This window comes from Rhipicephalus microplus, chromosome 9 (genome assembly GCF_043290135.1).
Source record: "Rhipicephalus microplus isolate Deutch F79 chromosome 9, USDA_Rmic, whole genome shotgun sequence".
In the NCBI taxonomy this organism is placed as follows: domain Eukaryota; kingdom Metazoa; phylum Arthropoda; class Arachnida; order Ixodida; family Ixodidae; genus Rhipicephalus; species Rhipicephalus microplus.
The window spans coordinates 80,205,622-80,227,120 of NC_134708.1; the positions used below are offsets into that span (position 1 = coordinate 80,205,622).

Below are 21,499 nucleotides of genomic sequence, written 5' to 3' on the forward strand. Positions count from 1 at the left end.
CCGTCGTCATAACAAACGTAATTGAGTCAAATGCAACGTGTTCTACTCGTAATTGTTGATAATATTTGCATTGGTTCTGATATTCTAGATTCAAAATTTGCTCATTGTGTCAGTACGTCACTTGTAAGTTGAGGCTGTTTTTATATATAGACACTTTCACACCTGGTGTATGTCCGTTTTTTATACAAAACGTGCAACAAAAAAGTTAATTTAATTTGTGCCGATCAACTTTCGTCTTACTGATAAATCAGTCAGCTTAGTTTTGGCCTCTTCAGATGAAAAGAACAAAATTAAAAATAAAAGATTTACAATATTGTAGAAATAGACGCATCGCCCAAGAGGCCAACGGACCTGAAAGAAGGAACGAGCACATTCGCTTGCACGCGAAGTGGGGAATGAGGGCTTCCGCGGCAACCCTCCTGCTCTCAATTTTTTGTCTTTTCCCTCTACTTCTGGACGTCACCAGTGACGTCATGACGACAATTTTTGTTCTCAATTTATTTTTAGTACTATGCCCGGCAACCACCAGTGTAAAATCGGCGCTGCCGTAGCCGAGAGACAATACATGAGAAGTGTAGGGAGTTCCTGCTCCCTGACAATATGCTCAAGGACCTTTAAGTTGTGACCTTGAGCATCTTTCAAAAATGCATATCATGCTGATATGCTTGGAGTTCAAGTAAAACATTTTTACAAAACAGCTGTCAGACAGCCTTTCACAGAAGTTGCCTCTACGATTGCCTTTCCACAGCGCACTGAGAGCAGATGTGCCAGATAAGTTCTATTGTTTTGAGCGGTCTCACACTCTTCTCAATTCAGACTGTATGCATGGCCCATGGCAGCCGTACCTTGCAACGCATGCCTGCAAAGCACCTTTTCATAGCACGGGATATCCTTATTTGTATATTTGAGCCGAGTCCCTGAATAACCACTGTAAAGCGAGGGCACACACAAATTGTTGAAAGATTTAATGGTAGTTTGAAGATCACGCTACTTCCTCTGAATATGATTGGTGATTGTCCGAATGTGTGGCTATACAAGTAATTTAAAAAAAGTTAAGGGCTACCAAGCTCAGCAGAGATGTCACGATGACTGCCGTAGCAGCTTGCGTGGTGGGAGTACCGTTTGGCTTGTCAGACAGCCTGTAGAGGTCAATTATGGCTTCGGTTATTTTCTGAAGATGTGAGATGGCGGCAGCGTTCTTCTTGGCATCGCATGTTTTCACTGCCTTCTCGACGCAGACCTTCAAGTTCTGTGCCACCCTGTTGGTAAACACGTGCATAAAAAGAAGTTTAACACAAGGGTGATAGGCAAAACCAACATGTAAAGCTGTGGCACGTGTAAGTGAACTAATTAATTCACCTTGATAAAGCAGTGCGGCAAGAAACAAGGCAAGTAAAATTTCACACATTATCTGGTAATTCAACGCCTGTCATATGTCCTTCTTGCATTGTGCAAAACAGACAACCAGTGCCTATTATATTTCATTATTTTATATCTATTAAAATCAGTGCCCCTCAATGTACATATTTTTCCAACTCGTGTGGCCGCCATTTCAAAGCGCCCTTCCATCCGGTCTGAAAACTGCCTAACCTCTCGGTCCTTCCTCCTTTCTTCCTCCTCAAGGCGTAGTTGTTCAAGCTTTTAGTTGTTTCAAGTAACACAGACAACTAAGTTCCGCCTAGCACGTGCAGTTCAATAACTCTGCTGGCACGTACACTTTTTGTACTCTCTTCCTGATTTGTGGATTGACCAAACACATAGCATGTTTTTTTTTCTCGAAAAGATGTATTCAATAAAAAGCATGGCTATATAGTAAATTTGTCTGTATCGCCTAGTATGTGGTGGATAATAAGACTCGTAGGCACTGCACCCGATGTGCTAGAGCCAATAGACGTGCAAGGAAGGTGTCACGTTTATGTGTGTCTGTTCTGTAGAAAAGAAAAGAGGAGCCCACAACAAATAAATGGAAGACAAAAGAGATAAGTAAATATAGGGACATCAAAAGGGAAGATGAATAGATAGTTACAGAGGAAATACCTTGGCAATTAGGACCGTGTAATGAGGCTCTTTATTATTAGAATTGTGCTATTCAACATTATGCTGATTAAGACCATGTTTTGCTAGTAGTCCAACAGTGCTCTACTTGCGCAAGCTACCCGCACTTTTTCCGCGCAGTTTTTACCATCAACGTGCAACGCGCGGAATCATGTAAGCTCGCTCAAAGCACCACTTCCACCGAGGCCTTTAGGAAGTGACTGTAACCTAGATTTCTCATAAGGTAAAACTATTTTATACCAACCTGTAATACGAAAATACTAGAGATATATAATTTAGCTTTCCCTGCATCTTGGGCACGCGTGAAAAGACAATAACTGGTTGTCAACAGTGCCTGCTGCAAATTGACGAGAACCTAGGTATGAGCACAGTCAAATAGAATGCTCAATAAGCTGTATATAACAATCACCTGCTTCGCTAAATGTCTTTCTTGAAAGATGTGTTGGTAAGGGTTATCGTAATTGCAGCCACATATTATTAAGGCATAAGGAGTGAAGGTTAGACAGCTTTAAAATAATGACGGCCATTGTAAGGCAACTCCTCAGAGGCGCAACTCTCACCCCCATATCCCGTATAAAAGTGAGTTATGCAAGGGTGCAACAGGTGAAACAGAATTTGGACGAATCTTCAAAGCAGCAAAATCTTACTTTTGGAGCAATAAAATACAAATTCAGAGCAGTTTATGGGGAAAACTTTTATTTTATCTCGAAAAACCAAGTTTTGAGCACTACAGAAAACAAGGCTTATATTTGGAGAAACTTTTTGTGAAAACCATTTAACATCGCCTGAATCGTGCTGAGCTAACATAAAATAAAAGCAATTAACAATATTTAACAATAAAAACAGTATTCCGAACCACCCCAATGAGCAAGCAATGATCAGGTTCCCATTATTATTAGCCGCGTACAGACTTTGTGATATCAAATATTGATATACCTAGCTGTGGCAATCTTGAAGTCTTGGCGATTCGTGAAACTTGGTGGTAGGGGTGGCCAACAAAACTGCCTCACAGTTTTTTAAGGCTTATAATGTCACCCACTGCTCCAAAGAGTTTTCAGTAACTTTTTCAGACGTGGGAATTTATACTAGTGCTCACAAATATGCCGCCTATAGACGCATGAGTCATTGAATACAATGGGATGTGTCTTTGAGCAGTGCAAGTAGCCCTTTACAAATATTAGTACGTTTTTTGTAGGTCACCAATGTAGTGCGGCTAAAATAGCTTAAGCAGTGTTCTGCACGGGTTAGAACAAGACCAAAAAAATTTCGAACATCACGAAGATACCCCCCACCCTCCGCTTTTTTCTCGATGTGGTTAGGTTCAGTGCACAAGCTCTCAGCTTACTTGCAAGGTGCGTTTTACCAGGCAAAGTAACAACGGCGCGCGCCTGTTGGTCCGGAAACCACAACAGATAATTATTCTCAGAACGATGCAACTAACGCAACTTCTGATAATTATTGACGTTTTAAGTCTCAAAATCACCATATGAATATGTGGGACGCCGTAGATGACAGCTCCAGAAATTCGAACTTCTTGGCTTTCTTTACCATGCAGTTAAATTGAATCTAAACATGCGGGCCTCAAGCATTTCAGCCTCTATCGAAAATTCAGCTGCTGTGCCCGGGATTCCGTTTCATGACCTCCGGGTCAGCAGCTGAGTGCCTGAGCTACTCGGCTACCTCAGTGGGACACCAATGCAAGTTCATGACGTAAAAATGTCATATTTTCAGTTGCTATGGCAACGAGCATCTGTTCAGCATTGTCTCTTTTTGCTCGTGCAAAACTGGGCATGTGCGTTCATCTCTAGTTGGTAAATGTCATAGCCGTATTTGCAGACTATGCATTTCATGTTACCCGTGAAGGATTGGCGGCTATGGCCATGGATTTTTCTCTTGCAGTTGCAACATCTCGTAGGTTGACATCCGCTGCCGCAAATGGACCAATGGGAGCACGGCTCCGCTACAATATCTGGTCGATCACTTCTCTGCAAGTGCCCTGACCCCGTGAAGATATTTCTTACACCTTGCTTTAGGTTTGGGTCTGCGTACTTGGATTTGTTAATGACGCAAACTGCAGGTTGGCAACATGGCCTTCATTCAACGCAGTTTTCAAATCACCGCAACTAAGAAAATTTTGAGGCTTCAATCGGGCATTTTGGTGCAGCGTGGCGCAATTTCAGCAAATTTTATGGCTTTAGCACAGCTTGGCGCGAAAATGGGGAACAAGATCAAATTGGCACAAAAGGCGCAGTGGTTGTATGATAGCTGCACTTCACGATGGTGCTGCCATGTTGATAATGATGCTGTTGTCACGTGACACGTTGACGTATAGACGAACTGCCAAGGAACGTCAGCAGTCCGAAATCCAAGCAAGTGTAAGCTCGGGTGAGGCGTGTATATCACCAACGCTATGGCCTGCCTTGCTTGCTGCTTCGTCGTCGCCTCGAATTGTTCCCTACGTTGATCCCCGGTGAAAAGCGCCGCCATGCTGGCGACTTTAGGCGTAGCCACTGTAGCGTGGTCATAATATGGCTTCGGGCGACTAACATTTACAATTTCTCTACCACGACCACGTAACTCATCAGTCGGTGAAAAAAGCTCAATCTCATAATTGACTGGTGACGCACGGGCCAGAATGCGTTAGAGCCCTTGGTATGAGTCCAGTGATTCTGACGAAAGGCCAGGAGTACTCGGTAGAATCCAGAGCCAAACGAGGGCTGCAGTCGTGAAAGTAGGGAGAGGTCGGTCAGGGCTGGCCGTAGCTTCTGGTGGCTTTGGTCATTGGTTGTTAGTGAACGGGCCAATTGTCTGCAATCTGCGGCGTACCTGGCAGCATCAGAAATTGTGGTGTACTCAGAGGAGTCAGGCGTGTGGGGGATAGTGTCCAGCGTGCATGATGGATCACGTCCCTTCAGCAGAAACAAAGGGGAAAACCCTGTGGTCGTGTGGCTAGCGGCATTATACGCATACGTGACAAATGGAAGGACAGTGTCCCAATTAGTCAGGTCTGAAGCTGTGTACATTGTCAACATATCACCGAGAGTGCGATTAAATTGTTCTGTGAGACCATTCTTCTGTGGGTGATAAGCTGTCGTCATGCGACTTGGGTCCGAATGGCGTGTTGGAGGTCCGGAGCCAAAGCATGCGTGGGTTCATGTGTGAGTGGCAGGAGCGACAGCTGGCGCGCTACCTTTTCACTGACAAACTCCTTGACTGTCGAAAACAGAGGCTGCTGATCGGCAGGACGGGCAGGTATGTGCAAGCCCGCGAGTGGGTCTGGCATCGTGAGGGCTTGACGAGTAATCGCACGCTGCCTACGCAGCTCGTCGAAGCTCTGCAAAGGGAGACGAGCAAAACAAAACGATTGGGGGGGGGGGGGGGGGTCTCGCGAGCCACATCTGAAAGGCGCTGTCTTCGATACCTTTCAAAATGTGCCTAATCTTTTCTTCCTCAGGCATGGTAGAAGTGCCGCGGTTGCATAGATGCAACACATCTTCGGTGTAGCCCGTGTAGTTCTCGCCTGGTTGCTGCGTCCGTTGACGTGAACGCTGCTCGGCTTGAACTTGCGTGCTGCAGGTCGTCCAAAAACGTCCGTAAAAGCAGTCTTGAATGTAGACCACGTAGGGATGTCAGCTGTGTGGTTATTAAACCACAGTTTCGTGGTGTCGGCGAGGTAGAACGTGACGTATCCCAGCTTACTTGGGTCGTCCCCTTTGTTACTTGCGCCGACTTTGTCGTGCCTTGCCAACAATCTTCGACGTCCGATTCTGCGGAGCCGGTGAAGATAGGGGGATCTCGTTGAGAATACACTGTGCTGCAAGTGACATGGATGGCTGAAGGTTCTACCTGGAGAGGCGTCTTGGTGACCATGTTGGGGTGACGAAGATGGGGAAGCTTACGGGAGAGAAGATCCAGGTTCGTGCGCGAGCTCACACACTTTTAGCAGATGTCACGTTATTTGTTCACGCACAGACGAACTTAAAGGCTAAGGAACGTCAGAAGTCCGAAATACAAGCAAGTTCAAGCTCGGGTCACGCGTGTATATCACCAACGATGTGACTTGACTTGCTTGCTGCTTTGTCGTCGTCTCGCATTGTTCCCTACACTGTCTGTGATTTTGGGTTCAAGATTAGCCCAGGATACTATTGGCCAATACTTGCGAAATCGTCGAACGATACGTAAACTCGGGGATGGGCTACAAGCCGGACAGCTTTACCTGTCCGCATTCTGCCGCGAAGAAATTAACATCAGCACTCATCGAATTGTTTATACAGTGACGGTTGCATCGGACTTTTCTGTTCGTTACAAATAGCCAGACGCGGTTAGCCCGTCTCTCGCTCATGGTGCACCCACCATAAAAACGCTTCGTCTCAATGCCTTCAAATCTATAGGTAAGCTCGGTTTCCCACATGTACTGTGTGTGACGCTGCCTTGACTTCAAACTCCGTTGCATTCAGAACTTTACAGCAATGTAATTGGACCCCTTAAACATATTTCATTGGCTACACTCACCGGTTCTGTTCATCAATCTGCTTCTCGAAGCTACCGGCATTCATTATGGTGTCACAGGTGCGAATCGCCTCGAGGTCCATGCATTGGGCAAGTTGCACCACGGCTGCAGATTAAAATGCACCAAAATATAAACTTTGCAATCCCGCTTTTAATGTTAAAGCAGCAAGGTCTCTTTAGTTGCAGAAATAAAAAAACTGATATTGGGGCTTTTAAGTACACGATTTCATTACGGACACACGTCTTGAAATCACCAGACAAATTTCGCAATTGAGTTACTGTCTGCAAGTCTCTTTGGGTGTTTAAATACACCAATTGATGTCCTTTCTGTTATCACATCTTCCAATCAATATGGGCTGGCAACGAAATCTAATGTCACCATGAACTAGGCCTGGTATTGCATTAAACACTTCCTTTTTGTTTCAGTCACGTATCCTCAACAATTTCTCTACAATGCGCCAATTTTTTACAAGGCACGCCAACCTTTATTGCGCGTGAAGAGTGGCGAAAACGCCCCAGGCACGTAATGACTGTTCATCCAGGAGAGCAAAATGGTTCATGCAGGAGAGCAAAATGGTGCTGAGTGATCGATAAAAAGAGCGAGTCTTAGGGATAGACAAACGTATCCTAGAATGTGTACATTTTATCTATATCTAAGTCAAATACGAGGAAACTAGAGAATTACATTCATTATTTCAAATACATCAACGTCATTATCATCATCATTATTACCATCACCCGCTTTAAGACCACTTCATGCCAAACGTCTATCTCACGTTCCGCCAGCCAACTAGGTCCTTTGTTTAGTGCTGCCGCGTTATAGCTGCAAACTTCCTAATCTTATCTACACACCTGACTTTTCATATGCCCCACGCGTGTTTGATTTCTCTGGAAATACTGTCAGTTACCCTCAATGACCTGCGGTTACCCTGCCTACGCGCGACGATACCGGCCTATGTTCATTCCTTGTATATTTCAACAACGACATTCTCAACTTTAGATAGTTCGCTGGCTTTGCTCTGCTCTCGTCCTGTCTCCAGAGATGTATACTGACAGAAAAATGCATATGCGTGAAAAATAAGTTCTTACCACCGCAGTCTTTTGAGGTTATTTCTGCACGAAGTGCAGCGTAGCCTCGTTCCATGCTAGCAAACTCCTTTTTCTCGGCGTCTGTGCAGCTGGCGTAACGATCTCTTTTGCACTCAATCTCTTCGGGGAAGCCATGTGGATCACTGTCAGTAAAGGTATAAAGAATATGCACTGTAGTTTAAATAAAACCATGAGCGCAATGAGTAAGCACCGCGCACTTTAGCAATTAGGGCAAACTTACGAAAGACACGAAAATACAAAAAATGCCAGAGCTTCGCCTTCAAGCCACTCTTTATTCTTGGTGGAAAACTTGACAGTTTATGCGAGGAATTAATGCATTGAACCTTTATTCCTTAGAAGAAGGTGGCTCTCGGCCGCAGTTTGGGAAAGGGTGGGGAAAGGACTATTGGGTGTACAGCTTGTGGGGGTGCTGACACCCCCCCCTGTAAAGTTGTCTGCGCCGCGTGACGCACGTGTCTTGCCCCAAGGCTTTGTTTCGGTGGTGACCACCGCCGGGGGATAGATGGCGTTGTGTTCGCTTTGAGGAGTACCACTGTTGGTCGAGTGGTAGCGCCGGTGGTGGCCCCTGGCGGAAGGCGGGCCTTGTTGGTGTGCGAGAGTTGAGCGAGCCTCTTCTGCGCGTGGCGGCTGCCGCGAACGGTTGTCTGTAGCGTGGGTCCCCGGTGCTCGGCACCGCGGGCTTCGCGCCGGGGTCCCACGTGGAAAGTCATGCGTTGGCGACGCCGCCTTGGGTATGTGTTAGTGTGTTGGGTGTGTTAGTGTGTGTTTATCATGTATATTGTGTGTTTAGTGTGTCACTGCTTTATGTTGTTTGTATGGTAGCGTGTTAATTAAAATTGATGTAACATTCGGCGGACAATATCGTCGTCTAAATTAGTTAATAAATGTATGTATGTTGTGTGCTTTGTACCGACCGCGTCTGCTGTGTCCGTTCACTCCAAGAGCGTGGCGTGGCGAGGCGCTCGTTCGCCTCGCCGAGACCCCACACTGGCGCCCAACGTGGGGCTCTTGTAGTATCGGACGACAGTTTTTGCGGTTCAATACAGGGATTTTGTTTGAGTCGGAGTAGAGTAGGCCTAGGGGGGACTTCTTTGCTAGCGTCGGTGGTGTGCTTTGTTGAGAAGCGAGGAGATTGGTTTTGTAACGTGTTTGAATTTGTCGGCAGGTTGACTTTCTATTTATTTTTTTGCTCGCAAGTGTTGTTATTTTTTTGTTGTTGTTAGTTTTCAAAAACGTTGTTGAATTAGGACGAGAGCCATGCGGTCTGCATCCTGGGATGAGCAAGGCTTAGAGCACGTGGTTTGTAGGCCAGGCCCGAAGCGAGTGAGTACGGAAGCCTCGTGGGTGGTCCGATTTTCTGTAAATAGCTTCTTCTATATCTTTGGGCTCAGGGACCTAGGCGTGGTTGCTGTCTGGTATTGCGGCTCGACGCCGAGGCGTCGTGACACCGCCCGGGGCGGTGGACGTCGATCGCTCGGTAAGCTGCTGTATGCGGCGAGCGATAGGGCCACCTCACAGCGTGGACGTCTCCTCGCGGCTGCCTCTTCTTCGCCTAGGCTGGGTGCTGGGTGGATGCCGGTTGTTGCCGAGCGACTCATTAGGCCTAAGGCTCTGCGCAGCTGCCTGTCGCACGTGGCACAACTAGGTGGATCGTGGCGTTGAGGTGTTGCGCTCTGCTTCCCTCATTTTTTTCTTGTGAGCACGAGTTAGGAAAAGTGATTTTTGTTTTATTTTGATGGGCGTCTCGGCCGCCACCGATGTATCAGCTAGCAGTACTGACCAACGTACCACGTGGACGAAAAGCTCGAAGCTCCCTTCCCGAGGACCTGCTCGATTGTTTTCTTTCAAGTTTTTTTGTTGTTGTTATTGGTGTATTCAGCAGAAGGGATGTCATCCACCGCCGGCTGTCCTGCACATCGACAGCGTCGCTGGCCAGGAATGCGGTCGTGAGGTCGGGCGATGGAGATGCCTGGGACCTGCGCAACTGCCTGCAGTCCGGTGCCCTTGCGAGTGCTGGTCGCAACTGGAAGACGTGTCGGCGCTAGCGACAGATGGTCGCGCCGACTGCAACGTTGCTGTTGCGGGGCCGGTACTGAGGTGAAGTCTAGCCGGACACTGCAGCAGTGTCCACCAGCGGCGGTGTCGTGGTGCAAGGACATTATGGTCGTGCGATATCTTTTTTTTTTGTTAAAGCTTGTGTAGCTAATTTTTAATTTCGGGATATGGTTTGATTTAAGGTTGGGGGAATGTGGGGGTGCTGACACCCCCCCTTCCCTGTAAAGTTGTCTGCGCCGCGTGGCGCACGTGTCTCGCCCCAAGGCTTCGTTTCGGTGGTGACCACCGCCGGGCGATAGATGGCGTTGTGTTCGCTTTGAGTACCACTGTTGGTAGAGTGGTAGCGCCGGTGGTGACCCCTGGCGGAAGGCGGGCCTTGTTGGTGTGCGAGAGTTGAGCGAGCCTCTTCTGCGCGTGGCGGCTGCCGTGAACGGTTGTCTGTAGCGTGGGTCCCCGCTGCTCGGTACCGCGGGCTTCGCGCCGGCGTCCCACGTGGAAAGTCAGGCGTTGGCGACGCCGCCTTGGGTATGTGTTAGTGTGTTGGGTGTGTTAGTGTGTGTTTATCATGTTATTGTGTGTTTAGTGTGTTACTGCGTTATGTTGTTTGTTGGTAGCTTGTTAATTATTATTGATGTATCATTCGGCGGACGATATCGTCGTCTAAATTAGATAATAAATGTATGTATCTTATTTGGTTTGTACCGACCGCGTCTGCTGTGTCCGTTCACTCCAAGAGCGTGGCGTGGCGAGGCGCTCGTTCGCCTCGCCGAGACCCCACAAGCTTCAGCATAATAACCAAACATGCATTTATGTTAATTTGTTTTCAGTACTGGTTAAATATAGTCACTTTCACGTAATATGGTCGACTTCTACACCCCTCCACACAGGCCACTTATACTGGCGTCGGTCCCAAAGGATTTTTCTTCTTCATGATTTCATGGTAACACAATGCCTAAGCCTCTTATGTCATTGTGTGGCAGGTGTTACATGTGTGTTCTCCTATAGAGAAAATAACATGTTTTTTTCTTTCTCTCTTTTTTTTGTATGGTTCTCCCTCGTGAGTAGAAGATAAAAGAAATAGTAGAGAAAGGTAGACAAAGAGCTTAAATCGACAAGGAAAGACGGTTTCCTAGCCTACACAGGGGAACGATAAGAGGACATTGAAAGAGGCAGAGGAAAGAGTGAAGAAAGAAAAGTATATAGCACATTATACAGCAAAAACAGTCAGTACATGTACATCACGCTAACGTGGTACCCGACATCAGTTTCATAGCCACTTCTCAAAATTAGGCAAATCCAAACCAGGGGGTGTGAATCGACTCTCCCTGATTACTGGAAATGTGGACATCGAGGCGAAGCGCTTGCAATTGATTGTCCAGCTTCAGTACATTTCCCAAGTACGTCTGGCATGTGGGCTGCGTTGTATGCAGAGCACCTATGTATTTTATTTGCGTTAAATTCAAAAGTTACAGTAAACGAACGCTGTTATAAGCTACACCAGCATCTCTGTTAGATGACAAGCGTGGACTTACTCGCGAGCATGAGATATTTCCGAACAAATTTCGCGAGGAAAAGAACGAATGTGCGCGTACAATAAGTCGTTTTCAGCTCCCCCTTAGGCGTTACTGTAAATACATTCACGAAGGGCTCAATGCATCATAGTATTGGTTAAGCGAAAGACCTAATACGCATCATGTACAGCCGTCAGCAAGCTTACCATGAACGTTCAGCAGCATGTCCTGAAACAGTTTTGTTTGATGCTAGCACCGCGTAGCTTTGGGTTCTGTTGCCGAGGCGTTACCCGTGCACACCGGCATGCTGTCCAATACGTAGTTAGGAATACTTTAGGTTACAGTGCCTAGCGATCTAATGCTGGTTTCAGCCAAAGTTGTCAAGATCGTGTGTTGGAGCGTTCGTGTTACGCTTCTTTATCGCTATAGGTCGGCGAACTCACCCGTGAGTCGACCGACTCGAACTCACTCATACTCAAATGGAGTCATGAGTCTGGTTGAGTCCAAGTGAGTAATGATTTGGTGAGTGTGAGTCCGAGTAAATCCGGTTGAAGAAAATTTGCTTGAGCGTGAGTCCAGTGTGTCCCGCTCAGGAAAGCTTTGATGAGTCTGAGTCTGAGTGAGCGTAAAGGCCAAAATATATTTCGTGAGTGAGTTCGACTCTTTTTCGGAGCTGTGGTCCTATCTTCCTATATTCAGCATTACTACCACCTTTAACTCGATTTGCGTTTACACTCACGTTTACTCCCACGTATTTCAAAGCAGTATCGTTCATACACCGTTTCAATAAATGTTTATCACAGGCAAAAATTTTGTAAGGAAGCGGAAGTGACTTGGCATCTTTCCTTCCTGTTCTTCAAGAGAATTTATTGATAAACATACCTTTTATTGCCATATCTCTCAATAATTATGTCCTCACTAGCTTTCAACTACTGAGAACGCGTATTCTAAAGCACTATATTGAAACGAATGAAGTAGAACTTTTAGCACGTGATATAATGGACTTTAAGGACATTGACAATATCATCGAAAATGCTCATTTTCGCCCTGCAGATATATGAGTCAACCCATTAGGGCTGCCTCAGGATCACTACGAGCGTTGAGCCTAAGTATGGGTAAGTCCGATTGAGGAAAATTTTACCCGCTGCCATCGCTGGAGCCTCAGGAACCTCCTTCACAAGACACCAATAATGTCCGTCCGTCCGTCTGTCTGTCTGTCTGACTGTCCGTCTGTCTGTCTGTCTGTTTGTCTGTCTGTCTGTCTGTCTGTCTGTCTGTCTGTCTGTCTGTCTGTCTGTCTGTCTGTCTGTCTGTTCGAGTGAGACCAGCTCCGGAAAAGTTTGGTGAGCCTGAATCGAAGCTAGCCCAAAGCGCGATATAATTTTCTTAATTAAGCCTGAGTGAGCTCCTCTATTTGGTTGACTTGTTCTTGTGGGTATATTTGCTCATCTAGATACTTTGATGGTGATGGGTAGGTCTCTAAACTATACCAGATCCACGACGTGCACCATGCACATGGTGCATTTCTACACTTGCGCAAGCATTATTACATGTTATCGTGACCGCTTACATACATCTACAGGGTTGTTTTCTAAACAGCTTCAAGGATGGCTTTGGCAAAACAAGCGTTCATGAGCAATACCCGCTATTCTATAAACAATCATAATTTTTTTGTAAGAAAGCACCAACTTTGCATTATTTGTCATCCTGTGTACAAGCAACACATCTGTAAGGCATTATATGTACTTCTTTTGTATTGCGATGGATGACCAAAAATTGTGGCAGAGCCCTTTATAATAAGTTGTAAGCATTCAATAACGCACTCTTTTCGCTATTCGCGTTCTGTGACGCTTGTTTGTTGTTCCTACTTTTATACCATGCCACATTACATAAGCACGGCTTCCCGCTACACATATGTAAGGCATTATGGGCAGCTAGCGCTGTGCATGCTGACGATGAAGAATTATCCGAGTGATTTGTAATAGGTCGGAAGCATTAAACGACCTACTCATTACTTTGTTCGCATTTTGGGATGCCTGGTTGTCATTGCATCCTTCCTCTCAGCAACATCATGGATGTTAGTTATTCTTTATCCATGACTTCGTCTGTTTTAGGCCTTTTAAGACAAACGTATTATATGCCGATGTCCACCAAGGCTTAGGTTACGTAATCATGTCACAGAAATGCCTTCAAAAAAAATCCGCATGATCAGAAGACAAAGAAGAGTTTTGTCAATGAGATTAGAACCCCCGATCTCTGGATCTGCGACAAAAAATGCCGGGCACGCTATCCACTGCGCTACGGCCACATATGTTGTATGCTTTAAAAATACGCCTTTTATATCTACCACTGTGTTCTTACAGCTTTCTTGGCAAATTGCAGTCATACATCATGACCGTGGCTCTACGATTAGTTCCTTTAATGCGTAATTTCTCAGTGAACCTCCCACTCATTGCGTTTCCATGGCAGTAGTGCAATTTCATAAAATGCTTAACACACCTCAAGCGACGACCCCATTAAGTGTCGTCATCGCTCATCGCATGAATTCTTACCAAGTAGCTCTGCGAAACCCGCCGAGTTCACCTGGTTTTAACTACGCATTCCAAGCTACGGCGGTTGTATATTCCATGAAGGTCGAAATACTGTAGGCCAGTATGTTCAGATTAGGGTGCACGTTAAAGAACACCACAAGGTCTAAACTGCCGCAACCCTTCACTACGACATCTCGAAATACCATGTGGTGGTTTCAGAGCGTTAAACCGCACAAATCAATCAAGCAATCGATCTACTATGCATTCACCACGAAGTCTGGCGCCCCGAGTAATCGCAGCGTGCCAAACGGAAGACACAACGCGCACTGCGTTTCCCTCTGGTATTTTCCAACATGCGTGGGCAGGTGACCCAAGCAAGCCTTACCCCAAGTTCGGGTTTCAAGCAGTCACGCTCTTCTGGTTGTCACATCACTTACTCTGGTGCCACTCTCAGCGTTAACTACTACAGCTACCACAAGCCTCTATGCAAAAGGGGTCTGTCTCATCACTAGTGATGGACATTAGTCGTAGGAATGTTGATGTGTCACTAAGCGTCAATGTGGATAAACCCACGTTAAGTGGTTCTGTACCTGTCGAACTTCCATATACATTGCACTACCTATTTCATATCAATGTGGAGTTAACAATAAAGCATCTATGCAACACAGGTTTGTCTAATCATAAATGATGGACGTTAGTCTTAATATTGGAGAGGTGTCCCAAAGCGTCAATATGGATGCACCAACGTTAAGTAGTACTATATATACCTGCCCAAGATGAATAGACATCATGCCAGTTCTCCTATATGAATATAAACATTTAAATACTTCTGTAGAGACACGGTTTGCTTTCGTATTTTACCGATTCCTTGAACGCGGGGATTAACAATATTTTTTTTTCGAACGATGTTCAAGCACTAGCGTGGCCTAGTGGTGGAATGCTCAGCTACTACGCAAAAGACCGGGGTTCGAATCCGCTTCTGTTCTAAATTTTTTTGACGCTATTGTGGTTGCGGACACCAGCGGCAGAGGTGCTCGACAACTACCACGCCAAAATCGGTGATGTGGTCTCATCCTAGCTTTTGTTCGTACCGCCACCTCATTGTTGGAAATGGTACAAACCTTACTTCAGCCTTTGAATATTTTTTTGTATTTTTACGTGGCCCCGCCGCGGTGGTCTATTGGCTAAGATACTCGGCTGCTGACCCACAGGTCGCGGGATCAAATCTCGGCTGCGGCGGCTGCATTTCTGATAGAGGCGGAAATGTTGTAGGCCCGTGTGCTCAAGTTTTGGTGCATGATAAAGAACCCCAGGTGGTCTAAATTTCCGGAGCCCTTCACTATGGTGTCTCTCATGATCATGTGGTGGTTTCGAGACGTTAAACCCCACATATCAATCAATCAATTTTTTACATGTTGTCTCATACATCCATTACTCTTTTACACTCTGCATAACTAAGAAAGTGGTTAAATCGCTAAGTGCTAATTAATGCGCATCCCGCGCACAATTTCAGCTATGTTGCTATGTACACCCGCCCGCCAAAGCTTGCGGAACGCAAACTCCACTGCAAAGGGGAATTCTTGCTGCTATTGTGCACGGCGCTACAGGTCTATTTGGCACCTAGGTCGCAAAAGGTACACTATGAGCTGGAACATTTGTTCGAAGAGATGTTCTCTAGCAAAGCGAAATGTAGTCTTCATGAATATTACGAAACCTTTGTTGGGGTAGGGGGGACGGGGTGAACCGCGTTGCTTCATTAGGATTCTGTACGCCAAGAATGAACGAAATTCTCTGAGCCGTATTAAAATATTCCCTTATTAATGAACGATGACAAAAAGAAAACTGCATGTATCTTACCTGTGGCACAAACTGCTCATATAGGAGTCTTTGTTTTCAGCACTGTCTGTGAGCGCCATCTTTCCATACTGATCTGCAAGGCCCCAGTAGCACCCCGCGATAGCCTGCTTGTCGCAGATAGCTTTGCCACCTGTACCTTGATATGCAGGAGGTAAAATAAGTAGAATGTAAGAAGCCGTAAATTTTTTTCAGCTGCGAGAAACACATGGTTTACATTGTAGTTTTCATAAATTTTTCTTTCTGAACGAGACTACCACAAATTTGTCAATAAGGCATCCCTGCCGCACAGATAAATGCAAAGTATACCAAATCTGCAAGAAATAAGTACGTAACATTTAACACTGTGATCTACCTGGCCATTCACGAGTGAACTTGAAAATGTCCCTATGTGTTGAATTGCCCGAACAAAATAGGGATTAAAGAACAGACAACACACTGAGCATGAACTACTAAAGAAAGTTTATTTCCCAGAGCGTACAATTTTGTTCATAGTTGGCACTCCATTTGTCGTTCTCTCTTCTTTTAGTGCCTGTCTGCTTTCTGCGATTCTACGCTTAGGATCGCGAACCAACATACCCAACTCTCAACTATTCTGGAAATGACCCTTAGCTTGTACAAATTGCAAAGTTGACAAAGTGGCCACTTGCCACTATCGCCATATTTTCAACAGCAGTTATCGCAAAAAGGAGCCAGCCATCCCAAGTTCACTTTTTTCTGGAATGCCCAGGCAGGTGGCAATACAAAGCAATATGAATGAGACATGAATTTTATATAAAACTCCACTGCGCTGTACCTATGGATGAAAAACATATTGGACCGTGTGGTCGTTTTCCAGCATGCATCTGAGTGTGTCTTTTCATGTGTGGTTCCACATTTTTTTCTGGCTGTGGATTGGTTGCTCTCGCTGGAACAGTGGCTAAGGTGCTCGGCTGTGGACTGAAAGATGGCTAGGTCGATCCTGGGGCCGTCGCTTTTACATTTTGATGGAGGCGAAATTGTTAAGTCCCGTGTACTGTGCGATAACAGCGCACGTTAACGAACAACATATCGTCAACATTTGCACAGCCTTCCATCACATGGTGGTTTCGGTTCTTAAAACCCCACATATCATTATCATCATTTGTTGAACAATGCCTGGCTACATTTGGTTTTCACTGAGAGCCTCGTTCGTTCCTATATAAGCCCAATATTTGAGATATGTCTACAATTGCTCGAATATAGCTGTGTTCAAATTTTCGAGTACCACCTAGCTAACCTGCATTTCCACGTTACTTTTTTAGTTTAAACCCTCTTTCCTTGGTCTCATTTGCTGAAGTCGGTTCTAAATTAATTCAAAATACGCAAGGGTTACTTTTACAGCCATCTCAAGTCACCACATACTGAAACGAGGTACCTTCACTTTCCTAGGGACCCTTCAAGTAGTTTCGGTGCCAAGAAGTGCTTGTTTAATATCAGCGAAGAAATGACGATTATATTTTAATGAAAAAGTTTTCTCATGCAACGTTTCATAGTTCCATGGTGGCCTATGACTCGTAAGCCTAAGAGACACGAGCTCACCGTGTCCATCACCGCAACTCACCGCTGAACTTACGCATTACTTACGAGTCCATGACTTATATCATGTTCGAGTACAAATAAAAAAATGTTACGATGTGGGGCTCAAAGATCCGAAACTTCGATATGACTATGAAAGGCACCATGGGGGAGAGATTTTGAAATTTCGACCATATAGAAGCAGCTAAATGAAAGCACACAGGTTTGCAGCACTCTGCCTGAGTCCAAATGTGGCGGCCACACTCGGAATTTGACACCACAACATTCGGGTTGGCAATCACGCACTGTGATCATTAGATCACCACGGCTGGTAACAAAGTAAATTGATGGCTTGCAATGCGTCCAAATCTACAGTAGCCGCCACTGTGTGCATTTGTTTTGACATCAGATGTTTACTATGCATCTGCGCAAACAGGCAGAGCATGAACAATGTATTTGACGACATGATAGGCTGATCACTGAATATTGAAAATATTCCCACTAATGGAAAAGTGGCCTGTGCTGTCTTTTTGTGACTACGAGTCTACTTGGCGGATGAATAAGGCCCTCTCCATCCTCAAATATTGGCTTGAATGAATGACTGAATAAACAACTTTATTCGTCGCTGTTAGCAGAAAGGCGCATTGGATCATAGGCTTGACTCGTCTTGCATAAATGCAGCAGGATTCCATTTAACCGCGTATTAATTTTCCCCAGACTTCTGAAATGTCCGCCTTCAGTGAGTCTCGAACTTCAAAGCTTATATTGTACCAATGATTCATTTCACGTGTAGCCGCACCAATCAGCTTGAAATGCAGAACTGTTGGATGCCACTCTCTCAAACGTGGCTGTCCGCGTGCAGAGCAAATGATGCTTGCGCCTCCAAAGCAATATGGGACCAAGGAAAGACAGTGCATATTGTGTTCAGAGTTTTCATGCACTCAAGAAAAAAAGAAAACTATTCACTTGACTCTTTCGAATGCGGAGAACTTGAAAGGGCTGCTCTACCATGTGCTGTCGTATGCTGTGACCGTATGTTGCCGTAGTCGCTTGGCGGGAAGCAGGAACTACCTACCTACAGTATAGCCAACTCGAACGTACTGGGTGGACGCTCATACCAAAAAGAAGACTTCTTCACAATGCTCTTCGGGCACCTTGATGATGATATTAACGCAAGCCTTTTTCCCCTTGTAGTTCAAGTGCAGTGATGCTGCATGTTGTTGGGCCAGTTGGTCATACAAAAATAAACAAAGTCCCGCATAAAGGAAACGCGGACAAGAAACGTCCTTGTTCACCTCTTTGTCCACGTTTTCTTTTCTCAGAGCTTCGTTTAATGCACTGGTGATATTACTGACGCAGGCCAAACCACTTACACCATACACAACTGTAACATATTGAGTGTGTGAACGCACTAAAGACAACTCTACTTTCTCCTGTTCTTCGAGCTCCTTGATGATTATACTAATTGCAAACATTCTAATATAGCTATGGAGACACGACAACACGAATCCTTTATAAAATCAAGAGAACAAGCAAGTGAAAATCAGAAATACAGGAAAAGGGGGAAAACGAAGAATAAACATAGAAAAACACGTTGAAACTTAGAGATAAAATACAGAAAGCGTTGAAAAGCGAGAGTATAAAAACAATGAGGAAGAAAGAAAAAAATTAGGCAGATACCACATACCAGGGAATCGACATTATGCGAAGCATGCAGTGGAGAAGGTTTTTTATTGAGCGACAGGTCATGAAATGACGCTACATATATATGTATATATAAATTTTGCACACACAGACATATGTTGAAAAGTTGCAGATGTTTATATAACCATTTTTTAGCACTTGCGCAGCGATACCAACTACAACATGCGTATTAGCCACATCACAAGCTGGTATGTAACGTTGATGCTCGCGAGGATGCTCACCCTGGACACTGCTACATAAATCAACTTCAGCGCGTGGCAAGTAAGTGAAATTCACGTTAAATCAACAAGCCGGCTGTATCAAAGTAGTGTTAATAAAATTAGGTAGGCAGCACTACAAGCACGATTGACGTTTCGCGAAAATTAGCGTCTATTTCAAATATAGTTCGAAGACCTGGCGTATAGCTCTGTGGTAAAATACTTCATTGCCACGCAGAATGCTCGGGTTCGATTTCAGCTGGCACCATCACATTTATTCTTTGCATTCATCGGGTCGACGCTACTGATGTCAGGTATTTCTTAACGTTCGCGGGTTACAATTGACAAGGTGTGTTTTCGTCGTTCCTGGATAGATAGTAAGTGTGAATCACCTGTGGATCATACTCGCATACCAGTGGCCCATACATACAGAGAGACCTTTCAGAGTCTTAACACTCGTTAGGTACCTGGCGCAAGCACATTTGCACGGTGCCCACTACGCCATCAATCGTTGTGTAGTAGGCGGGCATTCACTAAGCCATCCTTCGTCATTTTTTGGGAGAAGCGTGGTACCTGCTGTACTCTTGCAAGGAATTTCGATTAGTTTTTATGCTGCTGCTGACTACGGTAGAGAGTTTAACTAGAAGATTTTGTAATAAGGGGCACACTAAATCGCCCACAGTGGGTGTGCACCACAATGATTAGGCGAACAAGATCAAATTGTCATAATGAGTCGGAGCATCGAAGAGCCCACTCCTTACGCAATTCGCATTGTCTGACGCTTGGTTGTTTCGTTGCTGTTTTAAAATACTTCATTTTTAATAGTAACACAAATCCTTTCACGGCATCTAACCAGCCTAAGGCCAGTTTCCAAAGGAGTCTCAAGCACCATGTGGCTCAGTTGTACAATACTGAGCCAGCTTGCAGGAGATTCAGTTCCTATTCCCAATGTGTCCTTGGTGTTTTTTTTTATTTCGTGCGGAAGCGGTAACGGACACCAGCCGCGGTGGCGGCTAACTATGGGGCCGAACCTTTTATGGGGGTTTCATAACAGCTTTCACTGTAAAAGAGAAAGTCGAAGAGAAACAAGGAAAGTTCTTCAGCACCCCAGTTTTTTCACTCTTGGCTTGTCACGTAACTCTTTTTGGGGGCCACACTACACTCTCTGGGGCCACACTCTGTCACGTAAATAAAGAGGCACGTAACTCTTTTTGGGGGCCATACTACACTCTCTTTTGAGAGTCGTGAAACCGACAGGATGGAAAGTCAAATGACTACGTACGCCTTCTGCTGCAATAAGGCGCGTAGATGTTACCGCATCGCTCTTTTACGGTTCTTGTTGTTAGTGCTACGCGGCGCCGGTTACGCCGTAGCAGAGGTGAGGTGAACAAATGAAATCATCCGGAAATAAATGTTCTGTATTAACTACTTGTTAATAAAGTTGTTTTCTACTACTACTACCTACTCATCCAACTAGTGTGTTAGCAGCCCCAACACCTCCTTTGTGATGCGAATGTTTCCAGGTTAATACCACACTTTGAAAAATGACATAAATATTTTATAAGGATTTATTTAAAAATAAGTATAGTAAAACGTCCTCGTGTCGTTACAACGTCATGGTAGCTCTCTCTGAATGTTTATTATTATGTTCAATAAATTGCAATACTTAAGCAATAATGACAAAAAAACCTTCTCCCATATTTACAATTGATTAGCTGCGCAGGCTACCAAGAGTTCGCCGGCAGGCGTTGCTTGTCTTTGGACTGAACCAAAGAATTTGAAAAGATAAGAGATAGTTTCGTGAACGCGCACTGATCCAACAAATTATTTCTCGATATCTTTTTTTTTTACCTTAACGGTGTGTTCCTTGAATAGAAAGTGTCTTTGGTGCCCTCAATTTAAAAGTGCAGCATTGATAATAGCCATACTGTGCATTGAAATAGCTTCTACTTGACGCTACGCCCGTAGGCTCAGAAAGAACATTGTTTCAACTTTGACACTCACTGAACCGGAACTCTTACCTTGTCCCAGAACAAGCGTTGCCAGAAGCAGAGTGGCCCCCAAGAGTCTGGTCAAAAGTAGCGTTGTCATTTTTTGAAGCACTCTTGTAGCGTCTGATTTCTGCCAAAAAGTGTGATCAGCCGGTACGATCACAAATGCTGTGGCCGAAATGAGTGCCCGACAAGAACTGCCGACTCTGTGTCGATGGCGCAAATATTCCACGGTGCACGCCTGCTGTTATCAGCACGTTCATTCGATGACCTTTCCAGAAACCACCCTCTGCCACCGGTGAACCCTCGCCCTATCGACGGATGTGGCCTAGCGACCGAATAAAAAGATAGGGCGCAGCAGTCATACCAACGCATGTCACCACTGCGTAGAAACACCTGCTTATCGGTCCTACAATCTTACGTACACAGGCCTTTTCGCGAGCGTA

At 45.2% G+C, this 21,499-nt stretch overlaps 1 protein-coding gene across 2 annotated transcripts; it reads right to left on the bottom strand.

Annotated features, from left to right (window-relative positions):
- Window positions 1–948: 948 nt before the first annotated feature.
- Window positions 949–21,270, bottom strand: LOC119163158 (uncharacterized). Of its 2 annotated transcripts, none has more exons than XM_037415103.2 (5): window positions 21,084–21,270; window positions 15,629–15,758; window positions 7,654–7,796; window positions 6,568–6,670; window positions 949–1,259 (listed from the first exon to the last, which is right to left on the bottom strand). In XM_037415103.2, exons 1-5 carry the CDS (start codon window positions 21,151–21,153, stop codon window positions 1,043–1,045), a joined length of 663 nt encoding a protein of 220 aa, XP_037271000.2. In that variant the 5' UTR covers window positions 21,154–21,270; the 3' UTR covers window positions 949–1,042. The 2 variants fall into 2 exon arrangements, with proteins under 2 accessions (XP_037271000.2, XP_037270999.2); XM_037415102.2 differs by having other exon boundaries at window positions 15,629–15,764; window positions 21,084–21,269.
- Window positions 21,271–21,499: the final 229 nt, after the last annotated feature.